This window comes from Pseudoliparis swirei, chromosome 7, assembly GCF_029220125.1.
Source record: "Pseudoliparis swirei isolate HS2019 ecotype Mariana Trench chromosome 7, NWPU_hadal_v1, whole genome shotgun sequence".
Classification (NCBI taxonomy): Eukaryota; Metazoa; Chordata; class Actinopteri; order Perciformes; family Liparidae; genus Pseudoliparis; species Pseudoliparis swirei.
The window spans coordinates 7,850,462-7,870,747 of NC_079394.1; the positions used below are offsets into that span (position 1 = coordinate 7,850,462).

The window sequence follows — 20,286 nt, forward strand, 5'->3', positions numbered from 1 at the left end:
CTCTTCCCAAATAGATGCCACGTTTCGTTTATTAAATTCTATTAGTCGATTCTTTTGGTGGGGGGAAAATAATCAGTAGGATTAACCTCGCTATAAATTTGAAACGTCAGTGTGTAAGGAGGAGGAGTGTGTGTGTTGCAGCATGGGAGGAGGCGGTGTTTTCAGGCACTGGGCCAGCAAAGGATGCAAAACAACAGATGGAATATCACTGCCTTCTGATGCTGGAAATTCCATCAATGAATACAACAGTCTTATGCCTGTATGTGTTCACACACTATATTATGAGGTCAGCTTAGGCTGTACACCGCAAGAGGTTCCAAGTAATAGCAGGATATATTTATTACCAGTTGTGACGGTCTAGAAGATGATGAGGCACTGCCTACTGACTCCCTGCTCTGAGGCGAGTCCAGGGGACTTTGTGCCTCCCAGTGCACCCTGCTGCCTGCCTGTCGCCGGCACAGCTGGCTCGCCTATTTTTAGATTGCCACTGGCTCCCCTCAGCAAGATTAATGGTGCTGGGGGAAGATGAATGGAGGAGCAGCGGGTTCAAACTTTGTGGCTGTCTCCTGGCATGCAATTGTGCTGGCACTCGATACATTATCTTGTAGGGGGGCGGGGGTGGGTTGCAGAATTCTCTAGTCACCTGTCCTCATGCAGACATACATGGTTGCGCTGAGGTTTGTAGCGCAAAGTCCAATGCAATATGCACGCTGCATTAGGGACAGTGATGGACGCGTACATTTTAATTACATTTTTGGGACTCACTGAATAACAGCAGGTCCAATTTTGAGTCTTAGAAAATGTTGTATTGGAATTATTTCACTGGTGGTGAGATGTCCCAATTTATTTTGTGTTTACAGTGACTAACTGCCGTCATATGTACACCATGCGTTTCTCTAGATGACCCTGTTGACGTTTCTCAAACACAGGGACGACACCTCTGGAGAAGATGCAGAGGACAAAGAGCCTACTGTGGCGTTTAAGGGTCGACGCACAGCCAACAGCCAGGGGCGCCGCAAGGGCCGAATCACCCGCTCTATGACCAGTGAAGTGGAGGAGACCACCACACCCCCACTCAATGAGCTTGGTCAGTCTCAGTGTCATTTCTTATATATTATAAAGCAACTTATGTGATTTCTAATTTGGTGAAAAACATTCTGATAATAAAATGGCTAAATGCAATTATGTAGTACCGGTACACAACTATTTTACACCTGTCAGGAGCAATTCAACAACAGCTCAGGTTTAGAGACGCGTATTTCACGACCATCATGCAGGACTGACTTTGTCACCTTTGCTCTAGTTGTGGCCTCCTGTGCCACACCACAAGAGTGCACTGTTGTTCCTTTTGTCTTTATCCACTTATTCACAATCGGTCTTGCGCTCACTTTTTGTCAAAGTGACACTCTTAAATGGCATAATAGGAAATCAAAACAAAATTGTAAAACGTTATGCCTGCATATGATATGCAGTTTAAATGCCGCCTGTTTGCAAAAGACAAAAATTATATTTTCTAGACAAAAATATTGATTGTGTCAGCAGTGTCCCCCACTAAGCTGTTTGTTTCCTCGCAGTTGGCAAGTCAGCCATGCACACTCTTGCTGCAGGCTATCAGGGATTTTTGATGGTTCAGCAGTTGTGTGTGTTTGTGTGTGTGTATATACTGCAGTCGTTCCTGCAGCACAGGTTTAGTCACAGGGAATCCCCTAGTGACTTGAACTGAGGATCTCATCAGCAGCCCCCCCTCTACAACTGCTGGCAGCAGTGCTTGCTGGCCCACAGTGCCCTTCACAGGTCCTTATAGAGGACACAGAAGAACAGGCTCCACTCCGCTTCCAGGGTCGGCCGGGCCAGGGTCGGCCTGGCTTATGGGCTTTGCAGGGAAATAAGCCAGTTGTTTTGCCTATAATCATTAACTGACTTCTCTCCTTGGATTTCCTGTTTCCTCCATCTAAAACAAATAGTCCCTAGCGATCCATGCTGAAGTGCCTCACTGGCAAGCAGCACAAGCCCCCCCACCCCCTTGTGTTTTTTCCTTTTCTAATTTCTCTCTCTTTTCTTTCCTCTTGTCAGTCACTCCCTTACTGACTTTGTGCAATTGCCCCCTCCTCCCGCCTTCTCTCACTTGGTGGTTCTCTATTTTTTTTTTTAATACAGCTAATCTGGAGATGAATGAGAGCTCTCGCTGGACTGAAGAAGAGATGGAAACTGCCAAAAAAGGTAATGCAGTGTAAACCGTTCTTCTCCCTGTGCAATATAAATTCATTCTAGTTGCCGTCTATTATAACAAAGTTGCCGAAGGAAAGAACACGCGCAGCTAGTTCAAGCTTTGTTTTTTTAGCAAAGACAAGTGATGCGGCTGTGACTTCCTGTTAGAGGCAGCAACTGCCACGTGGTGCTAGGTTGTGTCTATGCGAGCGTGTGTCAGTCGGCCTGGACTGGATCCGTTGCTCTTTGGAGCCGTTTCCCTGGCTCTTTGGGTCAAGGCGGCCTGTCTTTTTATCATGCAGGCTGTAAAGTCTACCTCTTATCAGCCAGCCCCTGCAAATGCAGCAGTCATTAACTCAACATGACTGAAGATTACCAAGAGGCCCATGGCTGATTCACAGAGGTTGCTGACCGTCTGCCCATTTTCCTAGCACCAGCGCTCTGTGTGAGGGTGTTCGACATTGTTTGTTGCATGCAGTCCATAAGTCTCAGTTACTAACATAATGAGCTCCTCACCTTCAGTGGTTTCTTATGTGTACTGCTCCTTGGACAGGAATTCCCCACTTATCAGTTGCACCAGATTGATGGTCAGATTTGGTTCTTTTCTGATCGGCTAGATTTACATGTTCCCGGTAAATGTGATTTGTGTTGCAGTCGAGAATGTTGATATACAGTCTCAGCTGTGTATTTACATGATTTTCTTTATAAAATATTGGTCTAAGATGTCTGAGTCCAATATTTGTGATGTCGAGCCCTCCATACTTGACTCAATGCAATTTCATTGCAAGGCGGCTGCCGCTTTGTGGCTTGATGAGTCATCTTTCTTTGTTTGACTCTCGTTTCTGCTTCTGACTAACTTAACCTGTCTTCCCTTGTAATCAACAGTGGATGAAGTTGCAAACAAGCAGCTCTCAGCAGCTTGAGTGTGATATTGAAAACCACATTTGGTCATCATGTATCACATCAGTCTCATGCTATGTGGGTCTCCTACAGTTTGTGTATTCATGCAGGTTTGTGTGTTCTAGGGTTGTTTCGCAAAACTGGCGCTGGCCTGGCTTGAACACAGTCCTGTGTAGTAATCCTGGTTAATGTCTTCAGTTCCATTCTCCTCCAGTGGGATTAGTGGGGCTCTCCATCCCAGCGGGATTAGCCTGGCAGCTTGGTGGGAGCAAGGCTTCTATGAAGGGCTTATGTAACCACAACCACAGAGCCCCAGCTAGAGGAGGAGTTTCTCTTTTTTCATCAGTTCTAACAACCACCACCACACCTGTCAAAAGGGTTTCCCCTTCCAAGAACTCACACTTCAAGATCATAACCCCCCTCCCCTCCTTCATAGTCTTGAAGGAGCTTGTCAAGGTGCTCTCCTTGCAAGTGCTTGACATGTATATGTTTTAAAGAGGCGTGAGTGTCCTGATGCTAATGTGTTTATCCCCTTGAGCTAAACTTATCTGAACTAGAACGGGCACTCGGTAGAGCGCATACCTTCGCATATCACAAGATTGGGCATTGAATTATGAACATGTTGGCATTAGTTGCATGCCAATTGGATACAAATTGACCGTGCTATGGTAAAAAGAAGATTTTGACCTTTTCATGACCTTGACCTTTGACCCGATCGATCCCAAAATCTAATCAAATGGTCCCCGGATAATAACCAATCATCCCACCAAATTTCATGCGATTCGGTTTAATACTTTTTTACTTATGCGAATAACACGCATACAAATAAATAAATAAATACACTGCGATCAAAACATAACCTTCCGCATTTTCAATGCGAAGGTAATAATGGCATTTATAGTGCCTGGGAGGACATTGGCAATCCAGCATGGTAGCACCAGCCAGTGCAGCCTACAAGGATGGCATGGATAGATCACTCTGATCTTCACTGCTCGTAAAGACTGGTACTTCATACAAGGGACGGCCAGGCCAGTCTTTGTAAAGCCTCTCTTAAACTCACCATGTGTGCGTGCACTATATGTGTAGAAAAAGGTTGCCTGCGCGCACTTGGTTCAAGCTGTGTGTTTGCATGTGCAACCTTCTCGGCTTGCGTTTTATGGAAGTGCTCTAATCTGGCAGGCTTTGCTCGGGTGGAGGCAGGCAGCTTGATAATGGCCCCTGCTCCGCGTGTCTGGTAGAACCCATTTCAAGGAGCAGCAGGTAGAGAAGGCCATGTATTCTTTTACCTCCACCGTTGGTCTATCTTCGTCTCTCGCTCTCTCCGCGTCCCTCGAATGGGAGATGGCAACGGCCCAGATTGGCAAAGGCAGTGGAAGATTTGGCAAGCTCCTCTTTTCCCCACTCACTTTGTCTCAGCCCTCACTCCGTGTTGTTATAGACTGGAGAGAGGTCACATTCAAGATGAAAAGCAGGTCAGTCGGGAAAAATGTGAAAGCCTTTATGCTTTCTCATGGTATCAACATCAACCCCCACCCCGTCTCCCCCCTCTCACTTTGCTTACTCTCCACTTCTGTAGCCTTTCCTTTTCTCCATTGTCTCTCTGGCTCAGTGGCGCTGCTCTTTCTCTATCGTTGCTCTCCCTGGGCTGCTCTCGCTCTCGCTGCTCTCTGTTTACTCTTGGACTGCCTGAGTGTGTGTGTGTGTGTGTTTGCGTCTGTGTGCTAGAGTATTAACAAGAGAGAGAGAGGGAGAGAGAGGGTTCGACTGAGTGTGTACTCACTCATGCGTTTGTGTGTGTGTGTGTGCCGCGGTGCCTGCTGGCAGACTGAGGTAGGGGGAGGGACGAACCGACCGAGGGAGGGAGGGAGGGAGGCAAAAAAAGAGAGATAGAGGAGAAATCAGATGAGGAGAGAGAGGCTGAGCACATAGCACCGCCCAACAGTCCCACTTTCCTGTGGAAGTCTTCCCAGACGACCGCCATTGGGGAGAGACACGGCGGAGAAGAACAGACCAGCGCTTACCGGAGCTCAGGGAGGACAGAGTGAGAGGTAAAAGAGGGAAGAGGCCAGGACTATGTGCTGTTTTGGAGCATGTCAACCTGACACCGGCTCAAGTATCAAGCCAGCTGGCAGGAAGAGCGCAGAGTCCGAGCTGTTTTCACCGCCGCTGCTCTGGATCGGAAGGCCCATCCCTGAAGAGCTTCCCGGCTGGCCCCTCTAGAGATCAGACCGCCTGATACTTTTGTCCACTGCCGGGCCTCAAGACAACGACTGGAGTGACAGGCATGTGACAGACAAGAACAACCACTTTCTGACTGCACCAGGTTTTTGATTTGACTTTCTCTGGGAGGAGTTAAAGGGAATACTGCGTTCTGATTGGCTGTTAGGCTACCACATGCTTCAGTATCGCTGCTGCTGATTGGATGTTTGTTCCTCGTGTGTTCCTCCAGCAACTAAGGCCCTGAGTCAACCAACGCTGCTTCAGGATTGTACTTTGTGTGCTCGCACATAATAAAAGAAAAAATGGATGTAGCTAGAGGTCATAACAAAGTGACCTTTTGACTTTCAGTCAATGTATTTCTTTGATATTGCTTCAGGTTGAGTGGGTGCAGTAAAATGTTTGTCCTACTTGTTTGAATGTGTGTGTTATAGCATGCCCACTGTTAGTGTTTGGGGGTTTGTTTGTCTGAGCATGTGGAGGGTGTCTGACTTGTATGGCAGTCTAGACCCCCCCCCCCCCCCCTCTCGTGAGACAGTTGTAAAAGGTTAATAAGTGTCGGTCATGTGTCTCAGTCCTCTTGTATCAAGTCGGGCTGCTCGGTCTTCTTTTCTTCCTTGGAGAAGCTTATCCAGCAATACCTTTTAGTGGAAGCGATGAAAATTTCAGCTGAAAAAGCTCTTCCACTTTAACACTTGACAGGTTGTAGGTGGACAGCAGCTTTTAGACCCCAGCAGCTCAGACTTGAAGATCACCTTTGCTTGTTTTGGTGGTTATTTTTATACTGCCATTAATAAATTCTGAGCATGACGGTGAATATCATACGTCTTCTCTCATCTGCTTGAAGATGCCAAGCTTTCCCCAGCCCTGCATACTTTATCATATTCCATGTCGACTTGTTCATATGTATCTTCTTATCTTGGTTGTATTCACATAACTAAATATAGTCTTGTGAATATTATCTGTAGAAGTTAAACTTGTACACAACGAACAGACCATCTTTTATTGCAGAGATTACTTATTAATAGCATCAAGTCAGTGGAGCGTTGGTATCAGTCAGTCCTTTTGATTAATATAAGAGCTTAAGTGACAGGGTTGTAAACAGCTGTCCTTTCCTCTCCTTTGGCTCCAACTCCTGCTTGTTGTCCTACTGCCTCCATTCAGCGATGAGATGCAGAAACCTCTGAACCCATGTCCAAGGTTATCCCAGGAGGTGTTGGCTCTGTGCCTGTTAATACCCCACCCCCCCCCCCCACACACACACACACTCTCTCTTTCTCTCTCACACACACCCCCACCCCTCCTCCTCACAACCCTTTTGAGAGGATGTCCAGTTGCCAGGACCTGTCAGGCTGGCACAGGAAACAAGTGGGTAGTGTAAGCTAAGCCTCTTACAACACACACTGTTAATGAGCTGCCTTTAGCTAACTACAGACTATGGGGGGGGGGGGGGGGGCACTGGAGCAAATTCTACACTATCTGTCTTGCTCATTCGCTTGCACTTCCACACTGACAAGTGCTTTCTACCTCTCTTCTTTTAGCACACATGCAATGAACTGTTGTGTATATGTGTGTGTGTTTCACGATGGGGTGATCTATCACGGCTCTGGCCCAGCGGGTGGCTGTAGACTAAGGCAAAATCATGTGGTTGAGTGAGTAAAGAACCAGGGATTCTTGGAACTGGGTCACATCAAAGTCGGTCAGAATATGACACGGAGTCCCCCGTTGGGAGGGTTGATGATGTCATTGGTATGACTGACGGTTCAGCCATCCTCTCTTACGACTTCACTCTATCGGCCTCCCTCTCTCTACTTAGGAGGCATATGACATTAAGCCATGCTGTTGCTGGGATAGTGGGAATGTATGTTGCATCCTGAACTAAACACCCAGGCTGCGTTCCCGTTTTAACAGCTGTATCGAGACAGATGTTTATGGCTATTGAATTCTCATTGAGAGACTTCCATACTGTGCTCTTGAATAGATTGTGGTTTGCAGTATTGATGATGGTATATAAACCAAAAGATAAGCATTGCATTTACAATCTTTACAACAAGTGCACTTTGCCCAGCTTGTATCATTTGTTTTTTACAACTGGAAAGAGAATATCATTTGGCATGTGGAGATGTATTCGTCGTGCAGGGCCCATGTCAACCATGTGCAGCTGTCTTTGGTCCTGTCCTGTCCTAATCCCTCTGCCTGTCCATCTGTTATTTCCAGGCCTCCTCCAGTATGGTAGGAATTGGTCTGCCATCGCCAAGATGGTGGGATCCAAAACTGTGTCACAGTGCAAGAACTTTTACTTCAACTACAAGAAGAGGCAGAAACTGGATGAGATCCTGCAGCAGCATAAAATGAAATCGGTAAACACAGGGACAGTTTTTGTGAAGCCAAGTCATTAATGTGTTTTGTGTACAACCAAGCTATTCGATTGTGTACAATTTTCTTCTGAATCTGAAGATTTCTGTCTACCCGGGCTGGTTGTATTTAGTGTGTTTTGGTTTTGACCCAGGAGAAAGAGCGAAAGGCCCGTCGTAAGGGCAAAGCCCTGCAGAATGAGGAGACCAGTGCCCCGTATACAGCAGAGGAGGAGGAGATGGAGGGCTCAGGAGCCAGTGGCAATGAAGAGGAGGCCCCTGAAGATGGAGAAGGTACACCACTCCCAAGAGCTACATGCTAATTGCCTAAAAAATATAATCGTGTAACCACCATTTATTAATTGAGGAGTTTATCTTGAGCATCATTACTGCTTCAAATAGATTGCTATATATTTTAATATGTAGTAGTTTTACAGTCGTAATATGGTTCAAACACTGTTCTGCATCAACATTTGTATATGTAGGGTGTAGAGATGCACCGATCAGGTTTTTTGTGCCGATCACCGATCACCGATCACTGAAATCAGTATCTGCCAATCCGATAATACCGATCACGGTGTCGATTGAAGCATTCTATTTATTGTGTAGCATTATTGCGATGAGGACTATGAGGAAATACATATATAAAGCACCTCAAACATTAAAGAAATTACAGATTTCTTTAAACATTTAGGACTTTTACTTTGAAAAGTGTCCTAATTGATACATTAAAATTGTTTGATTGCTATTGTAGGGGATTTCAGATATGTATGGAACACATCTGCATTATTCATCTCCTGGAACTCTTGGGGAGATCTATTTACAGGACTTTTTTTAACATACAAAAGTCTGACTTATTTTTATAAACTCTTCCTTGGTACAGTAAAAATGTTTTAATGTTAGCATAATTTAAGCTAAATCTCAGAAACTATCTATAAAGATACAAAATCAGTTCATTGTTTACTTTTATATGCTAGTGTATGATTTGTCGACATCTTATTTTGAAAAACGGATGTTGTTTCACGTGGTTCTTTCCGCTAACTTTGCAAAACCGGATGTTGTCACATAAATCCTTCCGCTAACGTTATCAAAACCCTCGCGCGCTCCTGATCGAATGTGTTTACCGTCAGCATCAGTCTCTAGGGGCTCAGACATGTGAGAGTTGGCTGAGTTGACCCAGAGATTCAACTCGGGGGACGGGGACGCCGCTCGGTGGTGAGGATCCCCTCTGACCTCTCACTCTGCGGCCATCGCCGGGCGCATCGCTCCATGCGCGGCGATTGAAACGTCTGATAGTTCTCGCAGATGTTACGTCATCTGATCGATCGGTTTGATCGGCCGTTTTGAGAACGCCGATCAAAACCGATAATGGCAATATCGGCCGATATGGATCGGCGCCGATCAGATCGGTGCATCCCTAGTAGGGTGATGGGAATCTGCTGTTGCCAAATGAACTGAGTTCGGCAATATTGAAGCCTTTACAGAGCGAGATCAAATGTACAACCCCTGGACACTTCATAAGTTACACCGATACAATGTAATGCTATCCAATACAACATGTTTTGCATTGTAGTACAGGTTTTTAATATTCTTAATCCCTCATAGTTTTTAATGGGCTGTGCAAAACATTAAAGAAACCTTCATATTATGCAGTGCAGTTCAACACCACTGCAAACTAAAGCACATATAGTGGAATTAATACCGTATATTTTGTGACTTGCATTAGAAAATGACAAATATGAAAGCATCCTGAAAATCCTTCTGTAGTTTGTTGATAGAAGTAGACTATATAGACCGAACTATCACAATAGAGCGCTAAAGCCCTGGGGGATTTTGTCCATCATCCCAATTGGTTTTGAGTTCCTCCTTATTGTACAGTGAAACCTGATTAGGCAGAAGACTGGCACTGTGAAGAATCTGGTTTAGCAGAAAGAGATAGGGGGGGGGGGGGTGAAATAAATAAGGACAAGGAGATATAACATGATTTACAGTATAAGCCCAGTCTTGTCGTCTGATCTGTGTTTCCTTTTGTCCCCTGTCCCTGCCAGGTGGAGCCAACAACAGCTCTGATACGGAGAGCTTGCCCTCACCACACTCATCAGAGGACAGCAAGGCTAAGGAGGAAGGCGCGAGCAGGTCAAAGGCCAGCTCCACCACTGGGGACAAGGAGGTGGCCGGGTCAGACGCGGGCCAGGCAGGGGATGAGAAGCCTCCAGTCAAGGAAGATGCAGAATCAGTCATCAAGCAGGAGATAAAGACTGAGACAGGGGAGCCCAGCAAAGAACAACTGCAGCCAACTTCACCCAGCGATGCCATTGATAAAAAACCTCCTACTGCAGAGCTGGAAGAAGGTAAAAGCTCCATCAAGAGCTCCAAGAAGGACCACGGGCCCAGAACAGGTTCCCATGGGGACAGTGACTCTAGTGACACGTGCAGCGCTGATGAAGTGGAGGAGACGGACAACACAGACAAGAACAGGTAAGCGCGTGTAGCAAGAGATGTAGTTATTTCTTCAAAATCCAAAAAACATTAACATCATCTTGTCTTTTTTTAGAATGGTATACTATTGTTCCTTTTTTATTTTTCAAAAAAATTTAAATCGGTGACATCTTTGTCCTGCTTCAGGTTATCAGAGTCAAAGGGCTTCTGGTTTTGAGCAGTAGGTCACTTGGTGTCCTACCGCTGTGGCGTACCGCAGCAGAAACAAGGAAATAAAGCAGCGAGGGTTTTGAAGTGTTGTTAGTTGCCTAGCTACACTGTACAGCAGGGAATCCAGATTTGGTCAGCCGCTTGTGTGTACACCACAGGTTGCTCTTTTCAATTAAGAGGTTGTATTTGTACTAAATGAATACATTCATACATACGTGGGTGTTTTTGAGTATATACATTTGTACGAAAATATTTATATACCTACATATGTGGGTGTGTATAAATATATATGTAATATATATAGATAAATATATATATATATGTGTGTGTGTGTGTACATATATATATGTGTGTACATATATATATATATTTGTGTATATATAGATATATATATATATGAATGGATGAGGCCGCAAGGAATGGGTGTCAAAGTGCGTGGGAGGAGTGATTAGTCTTGTTTGCACGGTATTTGTTCAATTCTTTCCATGACAGCAGACTGCATGTACTGGCAAAGCCGGGGGAAATGCTGCCCTCCATGCCAAAGCAAACAAAGGAACTGTGTTTGTGTGTGTGTGTGTTTGTGTGTGTGTCTGTCTGATTCCGAGTATTTTGTGTGCTTTCGACAGATGTGATAGACATGGATATGGATTTTTACTTGCAATTCATTTCCAGTCGTAGCCTCTGTCAACAAAACACACACATGCACACATATTTGTCTTTCTTTTCTTTGCCATCATTTGATTACTTAATTACCGTATTTTTTGCACTATAGGGCGCACTAGATTATAAGGCGCACTGTCAATGAATGGTCTATTTTCGATCTTTTTTCATATATAAAGCGCACCGGACTATAAGGCGCATTAAGCGGGAAAAAAACAGTCAGACAAGTCAGTCGATCAAACTTTATTAAACGCGGTCACAATAATTCTCAACATTATTCAAACGTTAATGAGCGTATTCACAATAACTACCAACCTTATTCAGTTGTATTTTGGGATCCTTATACACACACTGTAATATTATGGTGAAGCACAGTATTGTAACGGACTGAGGGAAATGTTATGTCCGGATGTAAGTGAACGTCTCACGAGCTGGTAGCTGTGAGGCGGGTCTGTGATTGGACAGCGAGTGATGTTGTTGTGTGTGTGTTGTGTTCATGGGTTCGGAGCGGAGCTATGACCCGGAGCAGACGTGAAGCTGGTTTTGAGGTTTCACGGCGGTTTGTTGTCGTTTTGGCGTAGGCTACGGCCAACAGTAGCTTGTTCTATGTTCCTACGTCTCGTAGCGTTCCTGACCCAGGGTCGCTACAGTATGTATTACTCCGCGACGCTCCTGGCTACGGTAGCCGGCCGTAATGCTGCAAGCGGTGCGGCTTTGTAGTTTACCAAAGTCGTACTAAAACATTTTGACTTAGCGCCGTGAGCGCCTTGTACCACACAAAATCGCTTAGAGGTCAGTAAACAAAACCAGAATTAATCCATATATACGGCGTTTCGGATTATAAGGCGCACTCTCGTTTTTTGAGAAAATTAAAGGCTTTTAAGTGCGCCCTATAGTGCAAAAAATACGGTACCTTGTGACTGAGGACTTGTGTCCTCTGCGAGAATTGCTTGCCAAGCATGTGGGATAGAAATGCGATCAAAACCTCTGAAACCTTTTTGAAGTATGTGTATATATATCTATATCTATATATATATATGTAAAATAAATATATGAACTCTAATGCAATGTGTTTGGGATCAAGTAGGTAGAGCCAATAAGAGAAGGCACAAACTTATTTCTGTCACTGTCTTTCTAGAATGACTTCTCCGCGGCCAAGTCTCCTGAACTACACTCATGATGGGGTCATATCCTCGCCGCTGCAGAAGCCCCTGGACCTGAAACAGCTCAAACACAGGGCCGCTGCCATACCACCGATTGTGAGTCCCGACGTAAACTATATTTTTATTTGTCACTCGTCCGTCACACAACAGACATAAAGAGTATCTCAGCTTCTCCCGCCTTGGAAAGTGTCTTTGACCAAGGTAGTGTTTTGAAACAGAAAAGTGATTTGCTGAGTCCTCTTTCTCTCACCCACTCACTCACTCACACAGACACTCACACACACTCACACACACACACTCACACACACACACACACACACACACTCTTCCATTGCAGTGGTATCAATGCTATCTCTGTCTCTCTGCTGACAGCAATAACAGTATAGTAGGTGGAATTGTTAAGTCATATTTTTATAAATTAAGCCAGCCAGATGGAGGATGATGGGAACGATTGCTTTGTGGAAAATAAATTAGATACCAGGCATTAGAGAAACATTAGTGTACCAAGAAACAAAGAGATGTTTAGCTATCATGTTTATCAGATACTGTATGTGGCTAATCATATGTCAAATGCCAGGAAGGAGTAGGCTTGTGTTCTGTGTCAGGTGTGATTGTAACTCATTTTTTCCCCTCTCATCCTGTGTGTAGATACCAGAAGCCTCCATGCAAGGCATTCAGCGCAGCGTAGGTGGCAAGGCAGTGCTGCCCCCTCATGCCCTGGCATTGTACCAGCAACAGATCACCATGGCTCATGGGGAGTCATCTCAGGAAGTAAAATTGCAGCAGCAGCAGCAGATTCCAGGCCAGCCAGGCAAACAGCAGCCGTACACCTTGCAGGCAGACAGAGACAGGGAGGCTCTTCACAGCAGCAGTCCTCATATCCGCCCGCGCAGCCCCTCCACCAGCGACAAGGATGGTACGCACACCTCCATCATGTCAGAAAGAAAACTGATAAATCACCAAAGTCACCAGTCACATCAATACTTCACCAATCCGATAGTATTAAGAGATAGTATAGGATGGTTTATAAGCTAAAGTTGCAAATACAGGAACCCCTCTCATAAAATCCAGCATTTGTCTTTTTCCCTCATGTCATAATTCTCTTTCTCTGTGATCCCTAATATCACGGCGCTGCAGGCTGAATGCATGTGTGTAAACATGGTACATTGCTTAAGTTGTCAATTTAAAAATGAAAGATACATGGAATCATGACAACAAGATGAGCAGAGGACTCATGAGAAGTTTAAAAGAAAATGGAGGTTAATGCTGCATCATTTGCCATTTTAGTCGCATTTGATCTAGTTTTACTTGGTTGGGCCTTGCTCCGTGCTCTAACCTTGATTCTGTGTGCTCTAGTGTTTAGGGCATTCAAGTGTTTCTGGGACACTCGTGGAGAGGGAACTGATAAATGATCTGGTATTGCTATCGACCCAGAAGGGAGTATAGTCTAGTTCAGTGCAGTTACTGTGAGCTTGTGGAATGGGAATCTCTGAGAGATCAGTGCAAGACCTTTAGCAACCGTCCAGTCAAAGACAGTTCTTTTGCAACCAACTGGGCACTGCAGCAGCTGTGAACTCTGAACGTACAGCATCCACTTTGTGATATGTCTTTAGAAAAGAAAACGGTTTAAAAAGCTCTTCTTACAGTGTCTGACTCGGAGGCAGGTGTGATTATATTTATAAGCTACACTGTAGCTACTATTTACTAACATTTGGCTGTTGGTGAAAACAAAAGTCACACCGTGTTGCAACAGTAGCGACGTGTTTTTTGTAGTTGGTGCATGTTTTTGTGTGAGAGAGAACAATCTGTGAGGGTGCGATGATCTGTGGTGTGTTTGTGTCCCTTCAGAGCTGGAAGGCAACGAGAGGTGGTTACTGACCCTCCTGCAGGGATTAAGTAGGTTTACCCCTTGCCGCACCATTCCCTTTTTAAATAACACCTTAACCACACTGCAGGGGGATCACCTCCTCTGTTGGATTCTACTGTGTGTACTTTAAAATATTAGCAGTGGCTTGTTGTGTATGTTGGCGTATTAATTCAGTGTTGATGATATCACCCTGGCTGGGAAGTGGCGCGAGGGGTTCTTTGTGCTCATAGACCACAATGACATTGGTGCTGATGTTGGTGACAGCAGCAGGGGGCTGCGGCTGAAGGACAGCTTCTTGGATTAGTGCAGGTCTAACGGAGTGTTGCGTCTTGGTCCTGACCCTGTCTGTTGTTGTTGCAGAAAAGTCCCGGGCTTTCTCCCCGCACGGTGAAGCCAAGAAGCAGGTGTTGGGCCCCGATGACCTGAGGACCTCCACCGTGGGCCGACCAGTCCTCTCCCCCTACCCCATGTCCCCACGAGACATGGCCAAGATTAGTCATGACCAACACCTGCTCCACTTCAACTGTGAGTCCTCTTCAGTTCTTTATATTCTTAACAACCCTCAGATGTCATTTGTGTTGAATATTGTATGACAAGAACTTTGAACAAAACCTCCACAGTAGTAACATTTTATAATCCCTGTTGCCTTTCAGCGTTCCAGCAAACAGGCCACCCCTCACTCCCTAATCTGCCACAGGACAGTGGAAGGCTAGCAGCAGTGAGGCCCCTCACAATGCCAGAGCCACCACCACTCATTTCCTCCACCAAGCCAGGTGGCTCCATCACACAGGTATAGCACCACACACTTAAAAACTAGAGCCTTTAGAAATATAATTTAATATTTCTAGTTTAAAAAAAAAAGTCATATCAGTAGCACATGCTAGAAAAAATATTACGGAAAAAATGTCATCTATTTCTACATGAGAGCAATCACCATTATGACCAAACGCTTGTTTCTTCAGGGCACCCCAGTGCAGTTGCACAGCCCAGCCCATGGGTTGGACCATGGTAGGATGACCCCCACGCAGATGGGTTTGTCTTGGATGGACCAAAGGAAAGTGGGTGAGTAAAAATAAAAAAATGTCTTTCCTGTTATTGCATCCATTTCTACCTGATGCATCACCATAGATACGTCTCCCTCATTACTGTTTCTCTGTTTGTCCCTTGTTTTTTTCGGAACTATGCAGCCGGTCCTTTTCCTGTGATAAAGCAGGAACAGTTGTCCCCTCGCAGCTCGTCCTCTCAATCAGATAACCTGCAAAGCCAGGGGTCGCCTCATGATAGTGCTGCTGGACGTGGTGGGTGATTCACCTCGTCTTTTGTTTGATTCCATAGACAGTAAACTGGTATTAGTGTTTTGCTTCTTTTCCTGTGTTAACAATTATATCGTGCATCTCGGAAAAAACTATTATTTAAATGTGATTGTTTTGCCATATGCCCTTGAATACGGGTAAAATCATGAGTTTTCCCACATGTGTTGTTCAGCTTTGCCATGCTGAAAAGATTAACCTCCTCACCATGACAGTGACCTGAAGCACACAGCATGGACCACACTGGAGCCACTTTGGGACTAGTCTTTGAATGTACTTGGGTGGCCCAGGCTAAACACAACTTAAATCTTAACTGGAAATCAGTGGAGAGTTGAGTTTGCCGAAGCTCATCTAACCTGACAGCTTGAGAGGACGTGAAGAATGGGAGAAACTCCCCAGATTCATGTGTGCAAAGCTAGTAGATGCAAACTCAAGGGTATTCGTAGCCATGGTTTCTGCCAGTGGTGTCTGAACACAGTTCTCCTTTTTTATACTAAGTTGGGGAACTTAATAAAGCCATGCTTTCACTTTTACACGAGAAGATACAGTGTAAAGACTGAATGTGTTAGTTACAAATAATACTGTAAATTCCAGCCATGTTTTTGGACAACCTTGCTGACATTTTTTGATACCATTATTCCCAATGAGTGTGTTTGATTTAAAATACTCTTAATGCTTTTTTCTTTCTTGCTATCTTCACTAACTATACTGTCTTCACAGGTTCTATTCCAGCTGTCCAGGGGGGCAGTATCACAAAGGGTATCCCAGGGAGCAGAATGCATCCAGAGTCCTCCATCTCCTACCGAGGGGGCTCCATCACTCAGGTGAGCTCAGATCAACAAAGTTCTGCGGGTTTAGATCCATGGTCCTTATCGGGCTGGAAAGGAGTGAGGAACGTTTTTAATTCTCTGAGAATCACAGGAGAGATTTGCTGTGGATGCTTACGTTTCCTACATACGGTAACTAAACTACACATTGTATGCTTGGGTTCAAATAAACCCACATTAAATTTAGTCCATCCACTTTTTGTCTAACCTAACATTCAGGAAATTGTAGAATTTGTAGATTTTGGTGGAGGGATTCTGTTAACCCTTGTGTTGCCTTCGGGTCAATTTGACCCGATTCAATGTTTCACCCTCCTGTCGCCTTCGGGTCAATATGACCCGATTCAATGTTTAACCCTCCTGTTACCTTTATATTTACTAACATATTTTACCCTTGAAGTCAATATGACCCCAGCTATTAAAATCTCCAGAAAATTATTAGAATTAATATTGTTTTCCAAGTTTAAGTGTGAGGTACTTTAAGTTTGTTTGTTGACTCCCGAAAGAACACCGACATTAAACATTGAATCGGGTCAAATTGACCCGAAGGCGACAGAAGGGTTCAATATTGAATCGGGTCAAAATGACCCGAAGGCAACACAAGGGTTAAAGGTAACGGTTTGTTGTCGCTCGGTTGGGCGTGCCAATCCTGATGCGAGTGTGTTATGAATATTTTGCTGACAGTGTTCACATTTGAGTAGTGCATTACGACAGACTACTGGCAAACGGTTATCTTCCTCTTTATTTGAAGAACCTCTGAACAACCTTTTAAATTGATTCACATTCAAATTGAACCATTTCGAATGAGCCATGATGTAGTTTAAGATGGACTTGTCAGAAGAAAGAAGATAATATATATTTAGCCCTGTGTTTCCCCTCAGATTACTGTGCAGGAGTGGTACAATCAGGTTGATGTGGTTTGCCTTGGCCAACGTCTGATGGGTGTAAAATAAATAGTGAACTGAAACTGACTGTTAAACTGGGTCACAGTTCATGATAGTAGTAGCCAACATGGCTGGTACGCAGACACACCACACAAGATTTTTTTTATTACGATACACTTTTTCTGATGGTTAGCACTCATTTTGCCCAAATTATATATTAATATTTTTTAGATTTGTGTAATTCTGATGAAAGAGGGCAGCAGGTCTATTTACATGTCATTTGGCAATCCAAGTGCTGTGGCTGCTGGATTTCCCTGCTGCTGTGACATAACCACAGCTTTGAGTGACCCTCTCACCCTAGCAACGGGTACACACTGCACTGCGTCTGTTTCCTTATTTGATTTATCTATTTATTCTAGACTGGATAAACCTAGCCATCGCAATATCACATCCAACTGATATACAAGAGAAAATGATTGTTGCGGGTTGCTGTTATCCACTATGATGGATTAGTAAGGAGAGGGTGAAAGCAAAAAAAGTTGTTTGTGAAGAGAAGCTTGTTTGTTTAGCTTGCAGCCAGATTAGCACACAGATATATTCATGTTGCACTTTCTTGGGGAGTAGATGAGGACTGCTTAAGTCAGTGCCATCTGATCCTGTAAAACATAACACCCCGTAACAGAGAAACCTACTATTCTGGCCTTCAACCTTCAGCAGTGTCTTCTTGGAAAAGCTGCAACTAAAAGATAAGAAATGCGATCTCAGGCCCTACTGTGTCTCCGACTGCTCTCCAACCGCCCACCCCTGCTGCCATGCAGTGTAGAAGTATGACTCACACACAGGGTACGAGTGATGTGACTCAAGGTTTTAACAAAACCGGTTGTCATCTATTGTTGCGCCTCCGCTTCTTCAGAGAGTACTACTTTGTATTTCATATCGGTTTTTTATTTTGGATCACTGTTATCTGTCACCATTTTAACAAAAGCTCTTTCTGGGGCACAGACAATTTAAGAAACACAATAAATGTTTTGTAATATGCATTTCTGTCGGCTCCAATTTAACAATGCTTAGAAGACACCGACTATTCCTAGTCACTTGCACGATCTCTGTCATAATGGTAACAGTCAGGATGGTTTTAGACCTTCTGTGTCTTTATAAGCCCTTCAAAGGTGTTATCTAACCCGATTTTGTGGAGGGCCTTTATAATAGACATTAGTTCATTTTCCTATTAAGTAGCACTGTAGCTACACCGCTGTCTGTTGTTTATGGCATTGTTTGTGGGCTTTGTAAAGTTTGATGATAGTGCTTATCCCTAATAACGGAGTAGGCCTACTTTTTTGTGTAATTTTCTCAATATTTGAATATCCATCCTATCCACCGTAATTGAGGGCTGTAATTGTTGTTGCTCCAAGCATGTGCAGTTAGCATGGATGAATCGGTTGGTAAATGCTCTCTCCATAACCTGGTGCTGCCTGAGAAGACAAGTTTGAGTTTGTTTGCTGAGAATGAGGTTAGATTTGATGTGACTTTGAAACGGCAAGGTGGTTCTTAAAATATTCTAACTTGACTGAAACTCATTTTGCGGTCGTCGCTGCAATGTGTCCTATAAACTTAGACTTCTGATTAAGTGCAGGTATGTCTCCTCTCTTGGCCACAGGGGACGCCAGCTGATGTGCTGTACAAGGGAACCATAACCCGTCTGATCACAGAGGACAGCGCCAGTCGAGCTGAGAGGGAACGGGATGAGGCACTTTCCAAAGGCCACGTGGTCTATGAGGGCATCAGTGGGCACATTCTCACATATGACCGTAAGTACATCAGCATCGCTGCAGTATATTTTATGCCATTGCCAACGATTACCTTCATTTTGAGTAAGATCTGGCACAAGCCCAATAAAAGGAGTAGTCTTGACGGAGCTAATTGACATTTAGAGGTCACGACCTTCGCACTTTGAAGAATGTCCTGCATTTAGGAATTAGGCAGGAAGCCAGCCAGGCACAAAAGTAAAATAGAGGAAAAGTTAATTTTGGAAAAAGTAAAATGCTGTGTACACATAACACATAATGTACACACATTATTTATTCTTTTACTAGCCCTACACCAAGAAGTATTGTTTGACTTATTATTGTAAAATGATATTATCTGTAGGCCCACCGTCTCAGACCCCTAAAGATGAAGGCATTCTCGGCCTGAAGCGTCCGTATGACATAATGGAGGGAGGTATCTCAAGAGGGCTGCCCTTGAGGGATTCACTGTCTGCTGCCAACCTTGAAGGTAAGACCTGTGTCATGCTCACAAAGGGCTACTGGATGACATTTGTTTCCATGTTTAATCCCATTTAATTAATCATTGATATAAATCATTTACCATGGTCTTATGTCTTACTGCCCCTCCCTCCCTACCTACCTCAGGTCTGATTGGGCGAGCCATGCCTCATGATAGGGACAGTCCTCACCACACATCTTACAAGGATGCTCACCACATCCGTGGCTCCATCTCACAAGGTAGGATGACGCCTCATCCAAACGTGATATTCTGTTCTTCCTCCATTTTAAATCGTCCATACCATTCTGCTGGGCGACTTTGCTTCCTACATTTTTCCCCACTGGGCTGTGTTTCTGTTCAAATCGAATCACATCTGGCAGAATGTGCGTTTTGGTGACTCTAGAAGAGAAACAGGCTGACATTGTTTTGCCAATCACAGATCAAATTGATACAAAAGGACTGATAAAGGTCTTAACCCTCCTGTTGCCTTCGGGTCATTTTGACCCGATTCAATATTTAACCCTCCTGTCGCCTTCGGGTCAATTTGACCCGATTCAATCTTTAACCCTCCTGTTACCTTTATATTTACTGACATATTTTACCCTTGGTGTCAATATGACCCCAGCTATTAAAATCTGCAGAAAATTATTAGAATTAATATTGTTTTCCAAGTTTAAGTGTGAGGTACTTTATGTTTGTTTGTTGACTCCCGAAAGAACACCGACATTAAACATTGAATCGGGTCAAATTGACCCGAAGGCGACAGGAGGGTTAAATATTGAATCGGGTCAAAATGACCCGAAGGCAACACAAGGGTTAAAGATGTTGCAGCAGATTAACTCTTTGAACTGAATGTAAATGTACCTGCTCGTAAGATGATGCTATTGTTATCGTTCTTCGTCTTCCTGAAGCTACTCACTCAGGTGCTCTCACTTCATCAGACTCTCTGTGCTCTTTCAGCAGAGCTGCAGCAAAAGATAGCTTT

At 44.3% G+C, this 20,286-nt stretch overlaps 1 protein-coding gene across 6 annotated transcripts in view; it reads left to right on the forward strand.

The window, feature by feature from the left end:
- ncor2 (nuclear receptor corepressor 2) overlaps positions 1-20,286 on the forward strand; it is an 82,761-nt gene that overhangs the window by 49,101 nt on the left and 13,374 nt on the right. For 4 of the 6 annotated variants that reach the window (XM_056418409.1, XM_056418414.1, XM_056418413.1 and 1 more), the window contains exons 16-31: positions 930-1,087; positions 2,158-2,220; positions 7,543-7,685; positions 7,835-7,973; positions 9,728-10,157; positions 12,127-12,247; positions 12,800-13,067; positions 14,000-14,047; positions 14,379-14,543; positions 14,672-14,808; positions 14,981-15,080; positions 15,206-15,316; positions 16,049-16,152; positions 18,694-18,844; positions 19,185-19,310; positions 19,448-19,540. In XM_056418409.1, coding sequence (XP_056274384.1) covers positions 930-1,087; positions 2,158-2,220; positions 7,543-7,685; positions 7,835-7,973; positions 9,728-10,157; positions 12,127-12,247; positions 12,800-13,067; positions 14,000-14,047; positions 14,379-14,543; positions 14,672-14,808; positions 14,981-15,080; positions 15,206-15,316; positions 16,049-16,152; positions 18,694-18,844; positions 19,185-19,310; positions 19,448-19,540 — 2,357 coding nt within the window. The remainder of the gene's footprint in view (positions 1-929; positions 1,088-2,157; positions 2,221-7,542; positions 7,686-7,834; positions 7,974-9,727; positions 10,158-12,126; positions 12,248-12,799; positions 13,068-13,999; positions 14,048-14,378; positions 14,544-14,671; positions 14,809-14,980; positions 15,081-15,205; positions 15,317-16,048; positions 16,153-18,693; positions 18,845-19,184; positions 19,311-19,447; positions 19,541-20,286) is intronic. The other 2 variants (XM_056418411.1, XM_056418412.1) reach the window with 2 other exon arrangements.